At 40.7% G+C, this 24,029-nt stretch overlaps 2 protein-coding genes across 3 annotated transcripts in view; one reads left to right on the forward strand and one right to left on the reverse strand.

Annotated features, from left to right (window-relative positions):
• Positions 1-13,557, reverse strand: part of ZNF462 (zinc finger protein 462) — a 156,953-nt gene extending 143,396 nt beyond the window's left edge. The window contains exon 1 of one of the 2 annotated variants that reach the window (XM_010389456.2): positions 13,299-13,557. The gene's annotated coding sequence lies outside the window, so the exon portion shown is untranslated. Of the gene's footprint in view, positions 1-10,503; positions 10,565-13,298 lie in introns of those variants that run through there. The other variant, XM_010389457.2, reaches the window with a different exon arrangement.
• A 2,553-nt stretch (positions 13,558-16,110) lies between these two features.
• On the forward strand, positions 16,111-16,689 carry LOC115893855. Its single transcript, XM_030919066.1, is given in 4 exon segments — positions 16,111-16,155; positions 16,157-16,522; positions 16,524-16,628; positions 16,630-16,689. Coding segments are annotated over 4 exon segments (576 nt in total).
• The last annotated feature ends 7,340 nt before the right edge of the window (positions 16,690-24,029 follow it).

Genomic DNA, 24,029 nt, shown 5'->3' on the forward strand with positions numbered 1-24,029 from the left:
CAACACTCCAGGGAATAGCTTTGCAAGGTCAGGTTGAAGGCGTTGTTACCATATAAATGTACTTTTTCCAAGAGGAAATGGCATCATTCTCGGGTAGTTTACAAGCTCCTACTGAATGCACACACAGCAATACGGAGTGCTGCTTCATCCACAGACCATCAGTTCAAGATGTAGTAAAGTCTACCTGGGAATGGACAACTGCAGCAAAGACTGCTCATCAGGAAAGGGAGACACAGCACAAAATTAAACAAGCAGGATTCCAAAAACTGAGTTTAAGACCAAGAACAAAATACCTAATATACTGACCATAGATAAATGGGGCTAAGCCCTGGAGAAGATCTCTGCCTCAGTTTCTCTATCAGTGAGGAAGGAAGAAACTATCACTTTCAGTGGCCATTATGAACCAAGACTCTTAGGCACATATTATTTTTTAATCCTTATGTTAGTTCTACAGATTCAAATTATAATAATTCTTATTTTACTAGGAAATCATGGGGACAGAGAGGTTAAATGACTTACTCAAGGTCCCACAGCTAGTAATGGACAGAGACAAATTTCAGCCTCAGCTTGTGTGGCCCCAAAGAGTATACTCCACCCACTACACATCACTTTCTTAACAGAGACCCCTGCACAGAGAATTGCATTTTCACCCCAGAAATTCTAAGAGATGACTATTTGTACTCTTGATGCTTTAGAGAAAAATAAGTGCCTAGAGAGTATCTATCTCTATGTATAGAGATACATGTGTGTACATAAACATACATATACATGTATATACACATAAAGCAATTTATACAGTAGCTGAGTTCCTAGTTGTTCTTTAGACAGATGTATTGCACTGAAGTTCAGCCATGGTATGCAAGTTTTAAGTGCATTATTTTCCCATATAACTGCATGTCACAAAGGGAAGGCTGCCAAATGACAGTCTGGCCTAGTGATTCACGGTGTCACGCTGACATACCCACACTGTATACTGTATCACTTCTGATACAGGTTGTTGTTTGTATTTCCTGGAAATCATTGACTTCATTTGGGAGATAAACAGTAAACAATGTCCCTAGTAATGACATGTTCCTTTTTATACCGGAACACACTGGCAGCAAATTTCATAATTTGGAGGAAAGGAAGGGGTGATATAAAGTTAAAAGTTCTCGATTTACAGTTCCCTCAAATCTTAGTGATCATGTTGCTAAGGCATTATCTTAAACACAGATGACTCTCTTTTTCATTTTAAGATTATGCCTTATAAAGTAAAAGATCTATTCAAATGAATCATATTCAATCGACTTAACAGGTTTCATGTGCTGAGGAAAATAACAATCCAGCCAATTTGGGATTTTTATGCTTCAAGATTCCTATTTGCTGATTTATGAAAGCTCTGCAGTTATACTTGACCCCTAAAAACTTAAGAATTTCTTTTTCTGTAGACACCAACACAAGCTATACAATATGTGCATGGTCACAGACAAAATAATATTGCCATGACCTTTCTACTAAGATGGGGTAAAGATCATGGAAAGGGGGCAAGAGGGGAAGAAAGAACAGGCAGAAGCACATTGGAAACATCAGATATTCACCGCTGAGGAGCTGCTTCAAATAAGATTCCTAACACTTACCTATGCTGGGGTCAATTTTGATCATTGTAGTTGACGTCTAGAAATGGGGTTATGAATATAATTATCATGAAGCAGCAATTGGGCAATCACAACCTAATTAAGCCCACTGACTAGATTATCTTGTTTTCCCCTAATAATCACCTAACATTTAACACTTGCTAATTTCAGGACCTATGGGTGATGTTCATTCATTATTAACAAGCTTCAGCCACTGGTCAGAAAAAGAATGGGTGAGGTATTCTGAAACACTGAGTCAACCATGGGGCAGGGATGAATTTCAGGAACAGCTGACATCTGTTCTTCAACACCACTTCAGTTCTCAGGCCCGCAAAATTGCTAATTGGAGGCAAAGCCACGGGAGAAGATGGAATGAATGACAAAAACTTCCACACAAGTGGAAGGATACAATTCCATCTCCTTAAATCCGTGCTATTTTATGTGAACTATACAATGTACTTTTTAAATTATCATAGAATCTGTCTTTGAAAATGTGGTTTTCTTTTCAAGAGAATGAATGATTCCTTTGCCAGGCCTGCACACATGAACTTTCTACATTTACCTCCTTAGAACATATCCCAAGCTTCCTCTCCTACGGAGCCCCTCACGTTGAATGTGTTCGCAAATTCCCAATTCTCACTGTATCCACAAAGATATGTTGACCCAGTTCACCTTGTTTCCTGCAAAGCAGTTCCTGAGGGTAGTCTGGGTAGGTTTCCTCAAAGAATTAAAAGGAAAACTGAAGAAGCCCATTGAGAACTGGTCTTTGAGACAGGCTGCTCTCTGAGGGATTATCCTAGAATGCTAAGCACTACTGCCTAGGGTCACAGTTTATGCTGTCCGGGGCTGAATGGAGTTCCTATTCCTCAAATTAGAAATTCCACCCTGAGAACAACACGCTTCAGTTCTATTTTACTCTCTTTAACTATACAGTTCCATTGTTCACTTTATATGTTTTTTCTGAGCTTTTTTTTTTTTCTATTTTAGTCCTTTATCTAAGAAAATAACGGTTTTTATAAATTGGGTAGATAATGATATGGATGAGAAGTAAAAATGGATGACTTTGTGGCCTTCTCTAGTACACTTTATAAACAGGACATGTGTTTATCCTTCTGCAAAGGTTTTGATTATGGGTCTGTCTGGGGACCAGAGATCAACCGAATAGATCCACAGCAAAGTTAAGATTTTATAAAACCACCACTAGTTTCTTCAGGGCTGAAGAGTCTAGTTAGCAACTAATGTCCAACCACCGTTTGCAGAAAAGCTACGCTCCTGGATACCGTAGGGATATCTGGATCTGCTCTATCTCCCTTAGCACAGTGTGTCACTCCATTAGGGACATTTGTGCTCATCCATAAACTTCCTTACTACGTTGTAATGTTTCAGAGAGAGGCAAATAAAACCAAAGCACTCATCACATCTCCATGATCTAAACAGAGCACATGGTGATCACGAAAAGGGGTGGGGGGTACTAGTACCCACACTTTTAAGAGAATCTGCACCATGCCCCAAAATGACCATTGAAGAGTAGAACTAATTTTCAAACATCTGCGTAGCTGTTGAGAACACTTCTCAGGCTGATAGCAACCAGAGCCAACACAGGGCACTGAGTTTTCAAAAGCGGCCCTATGAAGAAAAAGTACAACACCTTTTCTGCAAAAAAAAAAAAAAAAAAAGTCATACAGCACATCAACAAGTAGGTGGCTCATTTTTTTCTGAGTCTGATATAATTTTAAAATGTTTGTTCCCTAAAGTGTCCCCTACATGGTCTCTTGCTTTTTTGCCCTATCATCTCCTCTATAATTCAGAAAAGGGCACTCTTCAGTTAAACACACTTCCTCAAGCTATTACAATAAGTCATATATCTCATATCAACCAATATATTATAATTAATTTTCCATTATTCTCAGATTTCCTTCCAGAACTCCAAGGATATACTCCTGACATAAGCAACTGGAAGAGATAAACCATCAAGAACATAAGCTATTAGCAGATGAAGTAATAACCAAGGTTGGATCCCACCAGTTGAGAGCCAGGCCTCTGGAGGCAGTCCACCATTCATGTGAATCCTGGCTCCCCTACTTTGCAGCCTCATGACTTTGGCTAAATTACTTTACCTCTCTAAACCTGTTTCCTGTACCCTATGAACAGTCCCTGGTTCATATTAAATGTTAGAAAAAAATAAAAACCATTGTCCAGTATTAACTGTGAGTCGGTCCAGGAGAGAAGACAACATTTTTTAAGGTCCTATGTGGTATTCCCACTCTGTAGAGTTGGCAGATTTTTTTGATGAAGCAATCATATTTATTTTCTATTGTTCTTACCCAATATTAGAACAGACAATATTCAATTGACAGCACAAAGGGGAGAAGTTCTTGCAGCTGAACTCTGATATTCAAATTAAAATGGTCTCTTCTGAGGACGGCACGGTGGCTCACACCTGTAACCTAGCACTTTGGAAGGCTGAAGCAGGTAAGGATTGCCTGAGCTTAGGAGTTCGAGACCAGCCTGGGCAACACGATAAAACCCCATCTCTATTAAAATACAAAAAATTAGCTGCGCATGGTGGCTTGTGCCTGTAGTCCCAGCTACTTGGGAGGCTGAGTCAGGAGAATTGCTTGAACCTGGGCGGTGGCGGTTGCAGTAAGTCGAGATCGTGCCACTACACTCCAGTGACAGTGCAAGACTGGGTGACAGAGCAAGACTGTCTCCAAAGAAAAGAAAAAGAAAGAAAATGGTCTCTTCTACAAAGAATCCCTTCCCACTTATTGTTATTAAATACTAATTAGTCTTCAAAGAAGACTAAGATAGAAAACACTGAAGAGAAAAGATTCTGGGTGATAAGTACTTGTAGCTGGTATCTATCTTTGGTCATCTTCAGCTATAACCCAGCATTCAAATTGTACCCCAAACGAAGGACCCCTCCAACAGGCCCATGGCAATCTGGGTTGAATGGTGCTCAACTGCTGACTAATTAGTCATAACACAGAGGGATGATGTAATCAGGGATTAGAATGGCTAAACATTCTGGACCACAGTGGCCTTATTTTGGATTTTAAAATGTTGGGACCGGATGGACAGACCAGCCTGTGACGCTTGGCTCAAGCCAATGGCTGAATCCCAAACTGACGCCAAGTAGTAGTCCATTCCTTTCCCGTCTGAAAAGGCATGTCTTTGTTCTTCATTTCTTCTAACACCCACGGCGTAGGTAGAGAAGCTCTATGGATCACTTTAGAGAGGACTATCACATTTTCTGCCCATTAATAATGCAGCTATTTTCTGCTGTGCTCTATTCTCTACTTTGTTCATTTTCCAGGAAAATCTCCACCTAGGCCTACTTAACCAGTTCCCTTGAGTTTCCATCTGTCCTTTATCAGAAAGGCTGTAATTGTAACCCCAAAGTCACATAAATTGTCCTCCAAACCCAATTCTATTTTTTACAATAGGAACTGGCCAAAGAATGTGGATCTGAGCACTGGTCTTCATATTTCACACGTGTTAGGTACCAAATTACAAGGTCTTTTTCTACTTGCTATATTGCTTTCTTAAAAGCAATGTCTTACTTCTTCCCGTAGGCTCTTCCCAGTGGACAGACTTCTTCAATTTGGCTAGTCCATTATTTTCCTGTTTCTCTTCTTTTTTTCCTTCTCCCATCCAACCAGTCACTCCTTCCCAGCAAATTTCCACCATATAATTACAGTAATGCTTTAGCCTACTTTCCTGTTAGCTTTAACAACCTTGTCTATTTTCTACTTGTGCTGATGCTACTGTTTGCTTTTCTGACGGGCTAATCCATGTATCCTTTCAAGGCCTAACTTCCCTACCATGATAGCAGCTGGAGCTCTAATTCACAGGTGCCTTCCAAAGCTTTTCATTAGCAATAGAAATGAGATGGTTTAGAAACTCATTTCTTAATCTGCAGGTGAGTATTGGAACCTTTGTGCAGCAAACATCTTTCAAGTATCCCACATTGTGCCACTGCACAATTATTTTTGGAGTAATAAGGACAATGTTAAAGCACATTTGCAGTGTTAACGGGGAGAACTTTCCCTTAAAGGACATGGCTCCCATCCCCCAGTGTCTGGCATTTCCCAGTAAAAAGAGAGGCGCTCAGCTGAATGAGCAAAACCAAAGAATAATGGCATTACCTTCTTAAATCAGAACAGGAAAAAGAAGAATTCCAAAATCTGGAGGCCTTAGCGTGTGTTCTGGTTCAACTGCCCAGACGAGAACTTAGAGAGTAAGTTTGGCCTTCCCCAGCTGGGCTCTGTGGCAGCTAAGCCTCTCCACAAATCCTGGGCTTAATTACTTCTGACACAGTTGTCTCACCTGGGCCTACAGCTCCTTTTGCGCTCCAACCAAGCTGAATCCAAAGGTAATACTTTGCTTCCTCATCTTGGGCAAATGTTTAATTTCCTACTAAGTGATCCTAAAAACATTTTAATCAGGATCTATTGGTTCCTAGTAGAATTTTCTCCATCTTTCCTGGTGTGGTATTTGTTAAAATTTGTCTATGTGAAGGTCTAGCAAATAACTTCCTGAATTATACAGTTCTCATCTTCAAGTATTTATTTTTTGAACAAATAAGTACCTATCAAACTTCCTTTCACCCTAAAGAACAGGGTCTACTCTTTGAATAAGGTTGGGGGTAAGATGTGGACAGGCACAGCACAAGTATTTTATTAATATCCAGAAGCAACATGCAGTAAACTGAATAAGCAAACACATGAAAGCAAGGAAATCAATACCAAAATACCCATGACCTGGCACACAAAAAAAACCTTCTCTCCAATAATAACTCAAGAAAAAATGTCTCCAGCTAGGAATTAGGCAAGAATGCTTTGAAGACACCAAGTAATCTGCTCACCAGAAGTAAAAGGCAATGCATTTGTAGGTGACAATACTAGCACCTCCTCACACCACACCACTCTATCCTTCTAAGCCACGAAAATAATTAACTTTGTGTTGGAATCACACACACATCCAAAGACTTTAAAAACCCTCTATGTGCTTCAGCTGATGAAGATAGGAGGACTTAGAAAAACGATAAATTTTATGATAGCATTTCCAAGCACAAAATGTACATCCAAATTCCTTCCAATGGATTTCCCTTTTATCAGTGTGTGCAGTTCTCCAAATACAAAGTTCAAGGGGGAAAAAAAATCCAAAAGAGCTTCCTAGCATAATGCAAATACAATCTAAATTCATAAAAACCCATTTTCCCACATTTGGAAACTTCTCCTGGGTCTTATAAATCCAAGAGACAGTTCAACTTACAATTATCTTCTCTCCAATGCCCCCCCAACCCAAACTTTTTTCTTCTTCCTTTAGTACTGGCATGCAAACCATGCTGTTTTAACTTCTTTCCTGTTCTCCCAGTTCTTCTGGAACATTTTATTTTCGACAGTCAACTCATTTGGAGGAGTGCCACACTGAGGTTCAACTGTTTACAGCGTTAACTGTGTTTCTGCCAGAAGTCCACATCCAGCACTACCTTCTCCAGACTGCCTTCTGAATTAAAAATTGATGCATTCGTTTGGAAGGAGCTTAGGAAATGTGGAAACTTCCAAACATCACTCTTCTTCTCTACAAAATCACTTTTGCTCATCCAAGAAGACAGAAGTGGAAACCCATTGCACCTTTCCTTTCAGGACTGTCCCATTGCCCATGGTTAAATGTTGTTTGTGTTGTTAAAAGTCACTTTAAGGATGATTTCATGTATAGTGGGAAAATGGGAAAAGGTTAGCCATTGGTCTGCAAGAGAGTTGGGCTCCAAGAAGATACACGGAGGGCACATTTTGAATGAGTAAGAATATTGGAAAACCACCAGTAATTGTTTCAGACTGGATTTCACCCTCTCAGCCATTCATCAGTATTACAAAATGGCATCTCTGAAAGGAGCCAATTTAAATCTGCACCACGTTGCAAAATAGATCCTCAGAGTCCAATTGTGGGCACTATTGTAAGTTGCAATAGACTCACACAAACTTCCAAAGAAGGGCATTTGAAAAGGGCTCCCAAGCCCTTGGATGATGGAATGAGAGAAGAGAGCAGCAAAAATGAAAAGAAAAGTACAGCTGCAAACTCAGAAGCTAACACTTTACTGAATGTCACATGAACAAAATTGGTCTCTGGATCTATGAATGAAACCACGCTCAACCCTGGGCTCCCCAACATGTTAAATCCAACTAAGAAAAGTTCATACTCCTGCCCACTAGTGTATGAGCACAGAGTTTCTCAGAAAGCCGTGGGCCCTGGAGAAGAGAGTGGCTATTTCACAACCCTCAACAATCAAATGCAATGGGGTAGTGGAAAGGGCACTAGGCTGGAGTCGGCCGACCTGAGTTCTAGGCCTGGCTTGGTTACAACTGAACTTTCTGACCTTGTGCAATTCACTTCATGTCTTTGTGCCAGTTTCCTCCTCAGTATAATGCAAGTGGAGGGAGGAGACTTAAACTAAATGATCTAGGGCCTAAAACAACTAGCTTCCAAATTGGAAGTTCTGCCTGGTGAATATTAAATACCCAATAGTCCTTACTTATAGTGTACATATTTGTCACTTTTAAAATAATTTTATGTTAATTTCTACGTGAGAAATAATATTTTTGCTCCTTATCCCGAAACTTCAGTTTTCACTCCCTACTCCCTAGAGTTGTTCCACATAACAGTAAGTGCCTCTTTTCCTTTCTTTCTTATTTTTTTAAGCAACCTTCCCCAAACTAAGACTTGTGCTATTAAAAGAGCTTAGAACTTCCCATTTCCTTGCTAGGGCTAAAATTAAACTGTCCATTCCTTAGGGCCCAACATAACATCTGCCAGATGTCTTGGCATATCACACAAGGACAGGAATTTTCTTCTAGCATTATCTACTCTCCTCTCTGTTTTCTCATAATCAATTAATAGGTCACCAATACCCAGCTAATGTCTCTCTCAAAGCCATCATACTCCATAACCATGTGAAACTCACAAGATACTTGCTTTTACATACACTCACACACACTGACTTTTTTTTTTTCAGTTCACTGGATTTTAGCTTTGAGTCAAGGAAATATTCTCCCTTTACTTCTGTTGAATATACCAACCCCCCCAGTCATACGTTCGTATCAGATCCTTAGTAGTAAGAGTCCATTATGTATCTCCTAATTGTGACTGCAGCATTATGAAACAGCATCTCTGTTCTCCAATTATCAGTTCAGAATAGCTGATACAGTTTTGTCAATTTCATGATGTAGTGAAGTGTAAGTCTGAAAAAGGCACATACCATAAAGAAGATAAGTAAGGTTACCTTAACCAAGAAATCGCAACATCAAGGAATAATTTAAGACAGAGTAGACCCTATTAAACTCCATCACACAGAAAAAAGGACTCTTTCCCATTGCAACTTTACCATTCCTTTCTTTCAGGAAAACTGACCACAAGTACTCTAAAGTCCATTAGTAGAGTTGGATTTTTTTTCTTCTGCTGTCTTCCGGAAGACTCATTAGAAAGAGTAGATAAGTTTTGTTTTTTTTTTTCTCTAAAAGTTGTCTCCAACTCCAAAGAGTAAGGGGGAAAAACAATTCCTCGGGGAATGTGGTCAATGAATTAGACTGACATAAATCCAATATGAGAAATATTATGGAATGTGAGAATACAACAAGAATTTTTCTTATGGCAGTGTGCATCATAGCTCGCAAATATTTCTCCATGATTTCTCCTTGTGATATATTAGAGCCATGGCAAAAATTTGCATAATAAGCCACATGAACTTGTTTCATAAACAAAAATCATCTTTGAGCTTTGACATTAAATGAAAATGTCTGATTTAATACTTTTTATTTCTCTCATAATGGTTTATTCAAAATACTTGTCTTAATTCAAATGGTTATGTCTAGAAAAACTCAAAAAACTATGTCCTTAAATATTATGGTGTTTGCCATGTTGGTGAAGGGCATCAGAGATGGATGTGTCTTAGATAACCAGTTAGAATGCACTCCCAAATTCCAAGATGCCTCTTAAATACCTATTTTTCCCTTCCAGAAAAGTTCAACTCTAAGACCCCAAAACATTTGCTTGCAAAGTAAAAAATGTGGAGAGTCAAACAGCTAGATGACAACCAGTCAGATTTTTCCCCCCTGCTGAAATAAGCAAATGAACCAATTGTCCTGCTATCAATAACAATAAAAAAAGGTATCATGAAAGTTTGTTTCAAGATCAATATATAATGTACTTATGTTTACAGAAACATACATGGTTAATTAGATGCAAAATTATCTGGTAATTACTTTTCCAAATAACTCTTTATCCACTGCATCTGAACTTCCCAGTTTGGACACCCAGTTTGGTGCATCCATTTATGCATTAGCAAATTTAAATATAATAGTGGTGAAATTTCACTTAAGAGCAAAAGTAATGGGATCAAAAGATTACATTAAAAAATGAATAATAAAAGTTATGATTCCAAGTAGGATTTTTTTAAAGTGCCCTTGGAGGGGCCTAGGTTTTTCATAAAGGAGCAGAGATCTAACAGAAGTATTTTTAAATGAGCATACACATCAACTGAAACCATACATTTCTGTCTGCACAAACATGGTTTTACTTCATTGACCATGGACAATTATCAGCTAAAGAACCATGTATTTCCCCTCTCCTTTCACACCCCTCAGAAGAACAATAACCCTCAATTAATGACACAACAGTTTGGTTTGAAAAATGTGATGTTGTCATATACAGCACTGTGCATTTACTGAGTGACAGTGCTACCAGCTACTCAACAGAATATAATTACATCTGGAATCTAAAACCACTTCAATATGCACAAAAATACTGTAGACATAAGGAACTTTACACACAAAAATCTGACACATAATGAGAAAGCAAAGCAAGAAAAATGCTGTTATAAGTTGCTCACCAATGTGTTCCTTATTTCTGTTGAAGCTGGTACCTTTCTATATTTCTTCTTAGTTGAAAGCAAGGTCCAGTTAGCCTCCTTAGAGTATATTAATTGTTTCTGAATCTCCTCCAAGTTTTCATTCCACCGTGGAGCCCTCCTCACCTATCTTCAACAGTTCATCTAAAATTCTTCCAACATCTTCCCTCATCCTCAAGATGGCTACCTCACCTAATGGAAAAGCAACATCTTCATGGTTGGCTTTTATAAATTCCTGAAGCATTTCGGGATTTAGTTCTTCGTTTGGGTCAATTATGTACATTCTCTAGAACTAATATGTGAAGAGCTCCCATCACTGCGTGGACAAGGGTAGGACTGGGTCCTTTTTTCAAATTATCCTCACAAAATGTCTTCCTATGTGTTTAATAAATTCCTCCCAATTAAAAAGGTGAAGATATCTGGACATAAGGTTTTCTCAACTGACATTGTGTTTTTCAAATTTGTTTCCATAGTGACATTGTTAAGAAGACATACTGGTATTTCTGAAGACTTAGAGTACTTCAGAACACAGAACAAAATAGCCGAAGGAAAGGGAAAGGGGGAAACAAAGAAACGAAGAGAAGGCCTAACATACAAATGGAACGACCTGAAGAGAAATGGAGAACCTGGAGAAACTGGTGTTAGTCAGTCTTAGAGTTCCTCTGAGATCTTGCAGGATTATTCTTATTATTTTTAATATTTGCAGAAATCAACCCAAATCAGACAATAAAGTCTTGCAATGCATCAAAACATGGTGATAACCAAGCCCTAGAACTCAAAAAAATCTCAGCTTAGGGCCATCACCATCTTCACAAGGAGGAAATCACATTTCCTGGTGACTTTCAGGAGACCTGGAGCAGTTTAAAGTTGTGTGAAGACCTCAGTGGAAATGTTTTAAGGTTTTTGCCTTGCCTTTCCTGAAGGAGGTCAAAACCCTTCAGGTCCACTCAAAAGGAGAAAAAAAATTCCAAAAGTTTACTTTAAAATGGAAACAAACGCCTCAATAACTTGTGAAAGCACTCCTTTGGTGGAGAAAAATCTGAGGAACCCTTAAAAGCCCTCATTTCCTTGCATAATGAATAGATAGTGAGGAACCACCACAAGGTTTCCCTCTGGAAAGAGAGAAGGAGTAGGCAAGCAAGCCTCCTCCTCCTCCAGCCATCACCAACAGAGCTTCAAAATGGAGACATCCATAATTTTATAAACACTTCTCATCTCAGCTTTGTCTCCTGGAAACCCGCTCTCCTCCATTTTCTGGTGGAGTTACAACATGACACGGCTTACCTGACTCAGTTCCCAGCTCTTAACCAAACTAGTCACTTCCTCCAAAAACCTGCAAGCAACCTCCAGAAACAAAACCAAAGCAAACCAAACAGCCAACACAGACACTCAGACACAGCCCCCGGGAGCCCTGGGAGAAAGCCCCAACTGGTTGGTCTTTCCCCATCCCAGACGCGTGCTTAAAAATGAAACTTTTTTTTTTTCTTGGTTGGGGAGGAATATAAAAGGAACTCCAGGCAGCCTCCCTCCCTCCCTCTCTGTAGGTTAGAAGCTACAATGAAAAGAAAATGAGGGTTCCTTCAGGAATGGTGAACAGCCTGGAGAATGAACGTGAGAAGGAGCTTTGTGTTTTGGAGTCTGGACTGGAACCAAAGCAGACAGCTTGCAAATGGAGGACAGAGAGATAAAGAAAGGGAAAGAGGGGCTGCTCCAATGGGGGGCGGCTGCGGCTTCCCCTCGTGCCTGGAAGGAGGGCAGACCCCTGGGAACTGCACCAGGAGTGAGACGCCCCCCCCCAGGCCCCTGCCTTCCTTTCTCCCTTCCTCAGGAGAGCCAAGCGTGTGTAATGGCTTCTCGTCTCCAGAAACCGTTGTCCTCCTCCACCAGACGCTTCTGAACCTCCAGCCTGGAGACAGCTCCTCAGCCGCTCCTGAACCTGCGCCCCCCACCCGGCCGGTGCCCCCCGCTCCTCGCCTCTCTGTTCACCAGCAGCACCGGCACCAGCAGCTGCAGCAGCCACCCCCCGACACATCCCGACCCCGCATCCCAACTTCGGGGAGAGAGAGAGCGAGCGAGAGAGAGAGCGAGAGAGAGCCAAATACCTGAGGAAGAGGGGGGGTGCCAATCCGCACGGCTTTGCCATCGGGCGGGGGACAGGCAGACAGAGGGGGGAAAGGAAGGAGAGGGACAGAGAAAGAAAGAGGTCAACCCGCTCAGGTCGGGGCCGCTCGCTCGGAGCTCTCCCTCCTCTGACCCTCGCTTGCTCCCTCTGGCTCTCGGCTCAGGTCTCCGGCCTCCCGCCCTCCGCCCCCCTCTCTGTCCCTACTCCTGTCCCCACACTCGGAGCATCCGTCCTAAGCCTCCAGCTCTCTTCTCACTCATCTTTCATTTTCTCTTCTCTTCATAGAACTACACGAAATTAATTAAGCCACCGCGCTCACTCCCCCCAGCAGAAGGAGCAGCCAGCAGGAAAAGCACAACCACCTCTACTGCCACCACTACCACCTTCTCCTCCTCTTCCTCCTCCTCTTCCTCCCTCGCTTCTCCTCCTCCTCTTCCTCCTCCCCCTCCTGCTCTCCCTCCTCCCCCTCCTCCTCTTCTCTCTCGCTTCTTCTCCTCTTCCAACAGCCAGTCCATGCAGGGTACTTCCTCTCCTCCCCGCTCCTCCAACCCTCCTTGGCCGAATGAATGAGCGCGTTTGTGGCTCCACCACCCCGCGCTCTCTTCCCCGGAGCACTCGGACCACCCCGAGGTGGTTGTTAATTGCAGTAACTTACAGAAGAAGCGTCCCGGCGCCGGGAGGTGCTTCGGGTTCTCCAGCCCCACCGCCTCCTTATCCTCTTTCTCTTTCTCCTCTTCCTGCTCGGGTTATTGTTGTGGAAGTTGTTTGGGAGTCTCATGTGCTTCTGCCGGGTCTCAGCAATGGAGGATCGCCATCTTCCCTGCCTTCCTCGGCTCCTCAGACTCGCTGCAGCTGCAGATGACCTGAGATATCCGTCTCTCTCCCTCTCCCTCTCTCTCCCTCCCTCCCTCTCCCTCTCACTCTCTCTCTCCCCTCTCTCCTCTTCTCTCTCCTCTCCTCCCTCTCCCTCGCGCGCTCTCTCTCTCTCCCTCCCTCTGTGTCTCTCTCTGAATAATGAGCAACCAGGGGGAGAGAGAAAGCAAGACAGAAAGAGAGAAGGAAGACAATCTTCTCCTGCCACACAAAACGCCGGAGCACCAGGGGGTGCGCGAAGCCTTTCTAATAACAACAACAACGTGCAGGAGAGAGGAAGAAAAAAAAAGAAAGAAAGAAAGAAATGAGGAAAAAGGCTAGGGGAAAAAAGAGGAAGAATTATCCAAGAGCTCGAGAAGAGCAGAAGGAGAAGCTGGAGGAGATGCTGAGGCTGCTGCTGCTGTCCCCCATCCCCCCTGCTGAACCCCAGAAGGAGGCAAGGTGGTTGCAAAGTTAAGGCTGGGACATTGTCTTTGTCACTCAGAGCCAGGCCAGTGAGATGCAAGAGGAGGAGGTGGCGGCGGCAGAGGAGGAGGAGGTGGTGGTGGAGGAGGGGGAGGAAGAGGAGGAGAAGGAGGCAAAGGAGAAGGAGAAGGGGAAGAGGGAGATGAGATGAATAAAGACCTGCGGAGAAGGCGGTGCGAGGAGCGCGGCCGCCGGGCCGAGGCGTGCGCGCTCGCGTCCCGGTGGCGACCGGCAGCCCTGGCCCGCAGAGGAAGCCCCCGGTGAGGACCCTGCCCGGCAGCTCATAGCGCTCCCACCGTCAGCTCTGCCCGAGGCGCCGAGCCCGGGCCCCAGAGGGTCCCTTACTTTCATCCATCTAGAGGCCAACCTTTGCAAAGAACATACATGGGGAACTGGAGGTTGCAAGTCTAAACCCAGATCAACCACGTGGGGCTTTTTAATCCCTTTCCAGCTTGCGGTGTGAGTATTTCCAGTGAAAAGCTCAAATTGTCCATTACTGGCACGTATTTTGAAGTCGTCTCTCCTGAAATAAAGGCTCATTGTGCGTTTTATTTCTTTTCTGATATGGAAGGTGGGGGGTGAGGAGGAAAAGAGCCCATCATTCCTAGCTTCGGAACCACCACTTTCTTTTCCTAACTTGTGAAATGTTTTGACTGCGCACCAGAAGAAAAAAAGAAAGCCTGCTTAAATAACTTTACACCCTCCAGCCCCGCGTTGTTTGCACTTTCTGGCTGATCATCTAAAGGCTCGGAAAGTAACAATCAGCGCTCCTAATGATAAGGTGTCATGGTGTTGAAGACACGCGAGCCAAGATGAAGCTTTCACACCTTGAATTTTTATTTAGTGTAATTTCCTCCGTATCATTCAGAACTATTTCTTTTGCAAAGGAGTGGTTCCCCCTCCACCACCAGGTCGAAAGTGTCCTAAGGCTTTAATTGGACTGGGAGCGGTGGGGGGTGGGGGTGGGGGTTCTACAGTATCAAAAAAAAAAAAAAATCAATGCAGCAAGTCAGGAGCAATTGAAGTTCAAGGGCATGGGCTGATTGTACCATTTCTACTTCTCGGATCTTGGAGTTGGACATCAACAGCCTCAGGAGAGAGAAACGCGCAGCGCGCGGGGCAGAGACCTTAATTAAAGTTTCTTTTGTCCGCGTCTGAATTGGGGGATGTTGCTGGATTCCTTTGCATTGAGGAGCGCGCATCCGGTGAAGGCGCGGTGTTAAGGATCCTGGGCAAGACTGTCCTCTTTAAATACTCGCCCTTTCTCCTCCTTCCCCCCAAGCAACAGTCCGAGAAGATATATACCTATAAATCCATACAATAAAGGAGGAGGAGACGCGCGCGGAGTTGGTTCCCATCCTATAGCGGGGCTTCATAAACAGATCTAAATCCTCATTTTCCAGGATTTTCCCGACCCTATATTCCTGAGCAGAATCTCTCACCCCGAGGCATGATTTCACCCACTTCCAGTCAACACTTCCTGCCCTTTTCTCCTCCCACTCACATTGAAAAGCTCGGGATCCCTAAAAGGGTGTTGATGGCGGGGGTGATAAATAAATAAATAAATGACACTCTACGCGTGCGGTGGAGAAGAAAGGAGGGGGAGGGAGAGGAAAGGCGAGGAGAGGGAAGAGAAGTAAAGAGAGGAGAACAAGGCGCAGAAAGGACAGAGGCGAAAGGGGAACGGGAGTCACCGAGAAAAGAAAGAAGAAAGGAGAGGAGGAGGACGCTGAGGCTGTTCCGGACTGAAATGATCCCGGCTTTGTGCGGCTTTCGGAGGACTCCCCCTTCCGAGTGCCCGGAGGGACCTAGGGAAGTCCTCCTGCCCCGAGCTCCTCCCCACCGAGACCCAGGGGGTGTCTGAGCACTGGCCGCCGCCACCCCATAAATTCCTCGTGGCAAACGGAGGAAGCGCGCCAGGTCTCCGCCGTCCCTCCACTGTCCCGGCTGATAATTTACCTCTTTGTCTTTAATAAAAAGCTGACTTTTTCTGTCAAGCTCTGCACCGGGAAAATAACAATCGTATTTCAGGTTGAAAGCTCCTATTACTGCTGGGTTTTGGAGGCTGCGATAAAATCTTCATCGACGTGAAGGTACCTTCTGGGTTGGCTTGGGTCGTAAGTCCTAAGATGGGGGCCGTCCTTCCCTGGGGGCAGGGACGTAGGGAACCAGGCGGGTGGGGAGGGAGGAAGGAGCGACGAGGTCAGAGGAAACCTTGGGTTTCCAAGGCTCCTGGGGCACCAAAGGGCTTCCCGCAGTCGGGGAATTGAGCCCTGGGGAGGAGCCTTTTGCGAGAACGTGAGCGCGCCCCAACACGCCTCAGACCTCGTAAACCCACTTGGCAAAGACCAGGGAAGCGGCTGGCGCACCGACTGCGGTGAACTCAAGAAATTAACCTGTGCTGCAATTAAACGGGCTGCCGCCCTTTCACACTCACCTCGAGCGACCGAGATAGAGAGAGCTCCCGAACCGGCCGCGGGGGGACCTGGCTCCACCCTCCCGTCCCAGGAGAAGAGGACAAAAAGGGGAGATGGACTTGGAGGTGGCCCCGCCCTTCACAACGCTCCAATCCTTGGAAACCAAACCTCCTCTCCAAGCCTCCACGTCTAGAAGGGACAAAGACAGCGAAGAGATCCAGAAACCGACGGGGGAGATGGTGGCTTTCAGGCTTCTGGTGTGGGTGCATGGGGGAAAGGTACAATGGTTAAGTTTCCATCCCAAATACGGCACCACACGATGGTCTTTAGAAGACACACTCGATCTTTGGTTTAGAAGCAAATTGACTTACTGAAGCTGTGAAGCGAACTATCGCAAAACTCTCTTGCTTTTTGAATGTGGGGGCGATACGAATTCAATTAATGATGCCATACACATCATCTTTTCGACTTTTTAGAAGTCACAAACGCTTTAACTCCCCAATGAAAATAATTGAAAGAGGTTAAACATAAAGGGAATGGGCTTTTCTTTTTTCTTGTTTTTATTTGGGGCAATTTTTCAAATGATTAAAAAAAAACTGTATAAAACCTGGGTCAGTCAAGGAAAGCGCTGTGGCCGAAGGTTTTCGTGAAAACCTTAGTAAGCTTGGCATTTAAGTAACAGTAATTATGCTTTGCCATTAGCAGACCATTAAGATAAACAGGAGAAAGTTCACACCTCCTGCTATTTCGTTTCCTAAGAATATTCACAAAGATAATACCAGGCTAGTTGGTAGGTTATCTTCTCCATTAGGAGGGTTAATGTTTAAATTTGTTAATGAAAATACAAAAAACTTGGTTTCTTACACAGCCAACAATGTGAGGGAAGTCTCATGGGGACATCCTGACTCCTTGAAATTTACCTTTTGTTACTTTATCCTGTGGCATTATCCCCTGGAGTCATATGGGGTTTCAAGACTATTAATGTTGCAGGGAATGTGAATATGTTAGAAGTCTGGACTTTCTTCTCCCTTATCATGGGTGACTGGCATACACACTCCTCATAAAGAGAAATTATGGCTCATCAAGAGTGACTTTATCAGCATTAATAGAATAATAAATCTTGCACTTTTAGTTCAAGAAACAGTGAAGTCTTATAATCAGAATGACCAATGCAAATATGATCCATTCACTTGCCCAACTCTCAACAGGATACAGATAGTCTATAAATCATTTTAGTTTTTAAAACCTTAAAAAAGGAAGGCACCCAAATCTCTCAAAGGAAAGTGTTTATGGGGGGAAAAGGGACTTCTAGCAAACCTGCAGGAAGAGATCATGGAAAAACGAACAGTCGGTCCAGAAGCTGAATTAGATAGAATTTCCACCAAAGCAAGAATGGATAGATGTTCTAATGTCGTTGTTTCAATATTTATGTTCTATCATTTAAAAAGAGAAAAGTCTTCCTGCTTCCTGAAAGCTATAAAAAAAAAAAATCCAGTTGATAGCCCCATTTTCTAAATTCCAGCTGGAAAACTGTTCGAGTTGATGATTTTAGCAAAAGGAAGAGTAGGTGAATACAATGTGGCTTTTTAACCACATTTTACACATCTTTTAACTTGGTGGTATTTCCCTATGTAAAACTTCCTTTCTATGCAATGCAATGTAATCTTTTTACTAATTGAGTTTGTGATTTTTTAATGAGTTATCTATTTTGAGATCTTTACTCTTGTTGGAAATTACTCAGTCTTCAAAAAATTTTTCTCAAAACTTCAGACTGGATAATTGTGGACGCTCCAAATATCAAAAAAGTGAAGTCACTAGCACACCTTTCTAATCTCTTCCAGAAAAATCAATATATTGTCATAAACCCATATTTAAACATATATAACTAGGTAACCCGTGTCCATGCCTAGGGAAAAGTGACTAACAGAAGACAAAGGGGGATGATTCATGATTCTGAACAGCTCTCAAAGGAAGAGACATTGCAATAACTTACATTAAACTTACTCCATGTGAATCTTTGTATATATGCCTTTGGATATCAAAGATATTTCGATAGTGATATTCTAAAATTCAAAAGAAAGTCTTTCTTCCATAGGTAGTAGTTAAATTTACAGTTCTATCAAACTAGTTATTGTAATATGTAATGTGTAATTTCATTCGATCATTGAGTGTTTAGCATCTGTATTATGCCATTCTCAGAACTGAGTACTAGGGATACAAAGATGAATAACTGAAATGAGTCAAATTTTTGATGCATGATCTACTTCATGAACCACTAGCTTCAATATCACATTACTTGGATATAAAACTTCAGATTTTTTACTCAAAAGCAATACCAGGATTTGGCCTATGATGAAACTATAATTAATTTGAATATTTCTGTTCTCACAATGAAGTTATTAAGGAGTAATATTTTGTCAAAATTTTTGGAGTTCATTGTAAAGCCAATGTGTTGGCTTAACTCACAATTTAACATGAAATTCTTCCTCAAAGAGATGTTTTATTTTATTTTATTTGATGGAGTCTCACTCTGTTGCCCAAGTTGGAGTGCAGTGGTGCTATCTCGGCTCAAGGTAACCTCCACCTCCCAGGTTAAAGAATTCTTCTGCCTCAGCCTCCCAAGTAGCTGGGACTACAGGCATGCACCACCACACCCAGCTAGTTTTTGTATTTTTAGTAGAGACGGAGTTTCGCTATGTTGGCCAAGATAGTACCAAACTCCCAACCTCAAGTGATCTGTCCACGTCAGCCTCCCAAAGTGCTAGGATTACAGGTGTGAGCCACCCGGCCTAGTCAACTTCTTAAAAAGGCAAAATAACAACCTTAGATCAACTAGGGTTAGATTAACCAAATTCTGAGGACAAGACTCAAGTGAAAGATTGCCCATTTGTTGAAGCATTGCTTCCAGTAGAAAGACTAGCATTTCTGGGTTCATACTATTTGTTCTCTATCTGAAGCTTAGAGAAAGGAAGTGACTTATTCAGGAACACACAGCTGGTAAGGAGCAGTCAGCCCTAGAATCAACACTTCAATGGTAGTTTCTCCAAAGTTACCGTTCTCATATCACATTCAAGATTTCTTCTTATTCTTTTCCTTTTTTGCGGGGGGGAGGGGATATATTTTCATGTAACTTGGTCCTGTTATTTAATTAATATACATTTTTAAATGTCAACTTTAAAATGTTTTTAACTTCATCATAAGCAATAATATTCACAAATCACAGGTCTGATGGGCCATTTATAAATTTTCAATGCATATCAAAATACATATACTATTATCAAAATTGAAAGAAAGATTTTTGCATTAAAAAATGTCTGATAGTGTACTTGCTAAATGGTATGCTAATGGTAAGGAGTGAGAAAGATGGGGAGGAAAGTGTTGTTACAATTTGTGTGTGTGTGTACAAACGTGAATCACTTTTGTAATTTAAAACATTTTTAAGAAAAAGATTATGTGGCATAGTAGTGGCTAGCATATCTCCAAATTAAGTCATCTCTTTGTATATTCTTACTAGGAAGTAAAAATTGGCACAAATCTTTTTCAGAGCAATTTAACAATATACATTTAAAGTCTTAAAATGTTCACACTTTTGTGCCCTTAATTTCTATGCTTAGAATCTACCCTAAACAGAAATGAAAAAAATATATATATATAAAAGAAATGCTAAAATAATCAAATATAAGTGATTAAGATAAGAGGAATAGTTACGTAGATAATAATCTATTCCCATTATGACATATTAAGTAGCTTTATTGTTTGAGAATTTGTGCTTAAATAGGAAAATGGTCCAATATTAGGTAAAAGACCTGGATACAAAATTATGATCATGAATTACTTTTTTTCAAATTGTATACCCCAAAAATCACCTTGAATGGAAATATACCAGCATGTCAACAGTAAATTGACTTCTCATTATAAAAAATTTAGAAAATTTAGAACATATAGATAAGCTATATAAGTTATATAGTTATATAATGATGCATATATATATATAAGCTATGGAGTCAGCTGCTTTGTTTGGACTGAATTATCAATTATCTTTTTAAGTATTTAAAAACATTTTTAAGTTAAGTGATAGAACCTACTTTTTATATGTCTGGTAATTGTAAATGTGTCTCAAGGAACATATTAATACTGCTAATGAAATAGTGGTAATCTTTTCACAGATATTTTTCCCTTCACAGATAATATAGGAAGAAAGTTTGAGTGGGCATTTTAAATATATTTTATATAGAAAAGAAAATTTAGGACCAAAGAGATTGAATGATTTAACCTAAGGTCATCCAACACTGATGGTATAAAGACTAAAATCCAAGTCTACTAATTCCTACTGTTACATTTTGAAATCTGTCATGCCACTACAGTTCAAAAATATTACCAAATATTAGCAAAAGAAAATTACTAATGGCCAGTATGAAAAAAGTTCAACATAGCATTTATATTGTATTCATTATCGTAAGTAATCTAGATTTAAAGTATATCAGAAAAGGTATATAGATTATATGCAAATATTATGCCATATTGTATAAGAGACTTGAGCATCCATGGGGGTCCTGGAACTGATATCCTTTGGATACCAAAGGATGACTATATACTGAATGTTTGTGAGTGTGTGTGTATTTCCCAGTTGTTAAGAGCGTATATAATTCCCAGTTGTTGAGAATATGAAAAAATAGACCCTATAATTCTCTATTAGTGAGAATGGAACTATGAAAAGTTTTATTCTTTCCGGATATATTAAAAGTCTTTTATCCAGGAATTTAACTTTTGGAAATTGATTTAAAGAAATATTCATGACTGTCATCAAAATTTTATGTATAAGGAGATTCACTGTAGCATCAATACCTAACAGCAAGTGATCAAAGAAATTATATTCATTTATGTGGTAGAAAGTTGTATAGCTATCAAATTCTGTAGGAAATGTCAAATGACACTGAAATATTTACATGATTTTTTGATAACCAAAAAAACAGATTTCAAAACAATGTACATAGTAGTATCCCATATTTGTGTGTGTGTGTGTGTGTGTGTGTGTGTGTGTGTGTGTAGCTAGGCATTGAAAAATAATCAGACAAGTATAATCAAAATGTTAATAGTTTTTTCCAGGTAATGTCATTTTTTCTAGCAATGTAATTATGTATACATTATATATTTTTTTTTCACTCTGGCTTTTCAGATTTTTAAGCTTTTCTACAATAAATATATCTCTTTTGCAATTAGGAAAAGTGTAGAGCTTGCAAATAAATTTTGCCAGCCCAAAATTTCTTCCATATCATAAGACTGGCCAAATCAAATGTTTTTCTAATGTATAATATTAATTCTGAGGTTTTTTAAATCATTATTTAAACACACACACACACCCCTTGAAATTCTTGGTGACATATCCATTTGATTTCCCAAACAGCCTTGACTCAGGGTTCAGGGCATCCAGTATGCAGTATGCTAGCACAAAGTTGACTTTGCATCTGCAAACTACCAGCCCGTGACCGCACCCTTGTAGATTTCATGTTATTTGCCCTTTCACCATAACATGAAATCTACACATACTCTCTTGTCCACTAGGGTGTGGTTTGATTTCTCCGGCACATTACTAATAACAGTGTTTCACAAAAGTTACTCATTGGTTATGTTTTTTAAAGTATCTAGAAGGCAGAACAGGTTTATTTTTAGTATCTTTCTGATGTTTATTCTGAAAATTTGCTCATTCCAAACAACAGGTTTTATGTGAACATTTATTGACTTAATATTTAGAACAAAGATGAAACCAAATCTAGCACTGAACACCTCCTCACTGGTTTCCACCTCCTGCTTTTGCTAGTGATGACCTTGGACAAGTGTCTTAATGACTCCACGCATCAGTTTCCACATCTGTTAAAGAGGAATAAATTAAATACTGATAGGATGCTATGAAGATTGAATAACATGTATATAAAGTATATGGGAGTCTGTATCTGTAAGCTGATATGCTCTAAATCCTTAAACCTTTACTGTGAGGCAGCATAGATGAAGCAAGAGCTCTAATTTTGGAATCAAGAGATGTGTCTAGTCTAGAAAATCAAAACCATAATATGTGCCCATGATCTTAGAAAAACAAGCCATTACTATTTAAATAAATAAAGCAACAACAATAATTTAAAAATTTAAAACCCTAAACATAATGAATGGTATCTAAATTCTGCTATTGCTGTTGATTTGCTGCTTATTAATTCATTTTGTCTTTTGCAAGAACTAATCAACCAGTTATGTGAGAGTAGAGCAAACGCTATTATTTTTAAGTGTAAGAGAAAAACCTAAAATCAAGGAAGGTTTGTTTGCTGATATCTCAAATACAAGAAACAGTTCAGTATGCTTAGAAAAATCAATGTTTTGTAGGAATTGTTATAATAATATAAATAAATAAACTACAGCAAATAGGAAACATTTTATTTCACTTCATTTTTTTCTATTAATTGCACAGACCACCACTGTTCCTTGGTCTAGCTTCTAGTCAGCAGCATTCTGCTGGAGCACAATTGGAAAACCACTGATCTATTCCAGATGAGAAAATCGTCTCAAGGAAAAGTGATTTGCCCAGGGTTACATACCAAGTTATTGAAGAAACTAAGATCCAGACTTATTCAATCCCTCTTCATGGCTATTTCCATTACATCCAATTTGCCTATCCTAGCAAAAGAGATTTCCTTGAGCTGGTATTGAACCAAAAGTTCAGTTATCTTCTTTCCTTCCTTTCTCACTCCTTCTTTAACTTTCTCCCTCTGTCCCTCTCTGGCTTTTTCCTCCCTCCATTCTTAACTTCCTTCCTAAGGTTTCTCAAAAATGAAAACCTGTACTTTATGTGACAATGATAATTAACTGCTTAGTCAATCAATAAATAATTTTTATGTTTTCTCGAGGCCGGGCGCGGTGGCTCAAGCCTGTAATCCCAGCACTTTGGGAGGCCGAGACGGGCGGATCACGAGGTCAGGAGATCGAGACCATCCTGGCTAACACGGTGAAACCCCGTCTCTACTAAAAACTACAAAAAACTAGCCGGGCGACATGGCGGTGCCTGTAGTCCCAGCTACCTGGGAGGCTGAGGCAGGAGAATGGCGTGAACCCGGGAGGCGGAGCTTGCAGTGAGCTGAGATCCGGCCACAGCACTCCAGCCTGGGTGACAGAGCGAGACTCCGTCTCAAAAAAAAAAAAAAAAAAATAATAATAATAATAATAATAGTAATAATTTTTATGTTTTCTCTAAATTATTTTGATGACTTTCAGTTCATTTGATTTTCTTTTCTAATTTCAGAAGATTAGTGGAATAGCTAATTGTGTTCTCTATATATCAATATCTTCTGTTCTTTGGGAGTATTTGGAGTTATCTTTTACCATTTTTTTCATTTTTCATTCTAAAATAATTTTTATAGGCTTAGGATCAGGAAATAAAAAAGACAAAAGAAGCATATGATTTTTCACCTGGAAAAATATAATTGTTTTATTTCACATATAAATATAAATGGAAAATATAGCACTATTCTGCATTATCAGGGATCATATTAAATAAAAAGTGTTTCTTCTGGTTCTTTTGCATTTACTCTCTAACATGGAACACTCACAAAGGAATTATTTCTATTATTCAAAAAGAAGGACAGTCA

Source organism: Rhinopithecus roxellana, chromosome 16 (assembly GCF_007565055.1).
Source record: "Rhinopithecus roxellana isolate Shanxi Qingling chromosome 16, ASM756505v1, whole genome shotgun sequence".
Taxonomy (NCBI): domain Eukaryota; kingdom Metazoa; phylum Chordata; class Mammalia; order Primates; family Cercopithecidae; genus Rhinopithecus; species Rhinopithecus roxellana.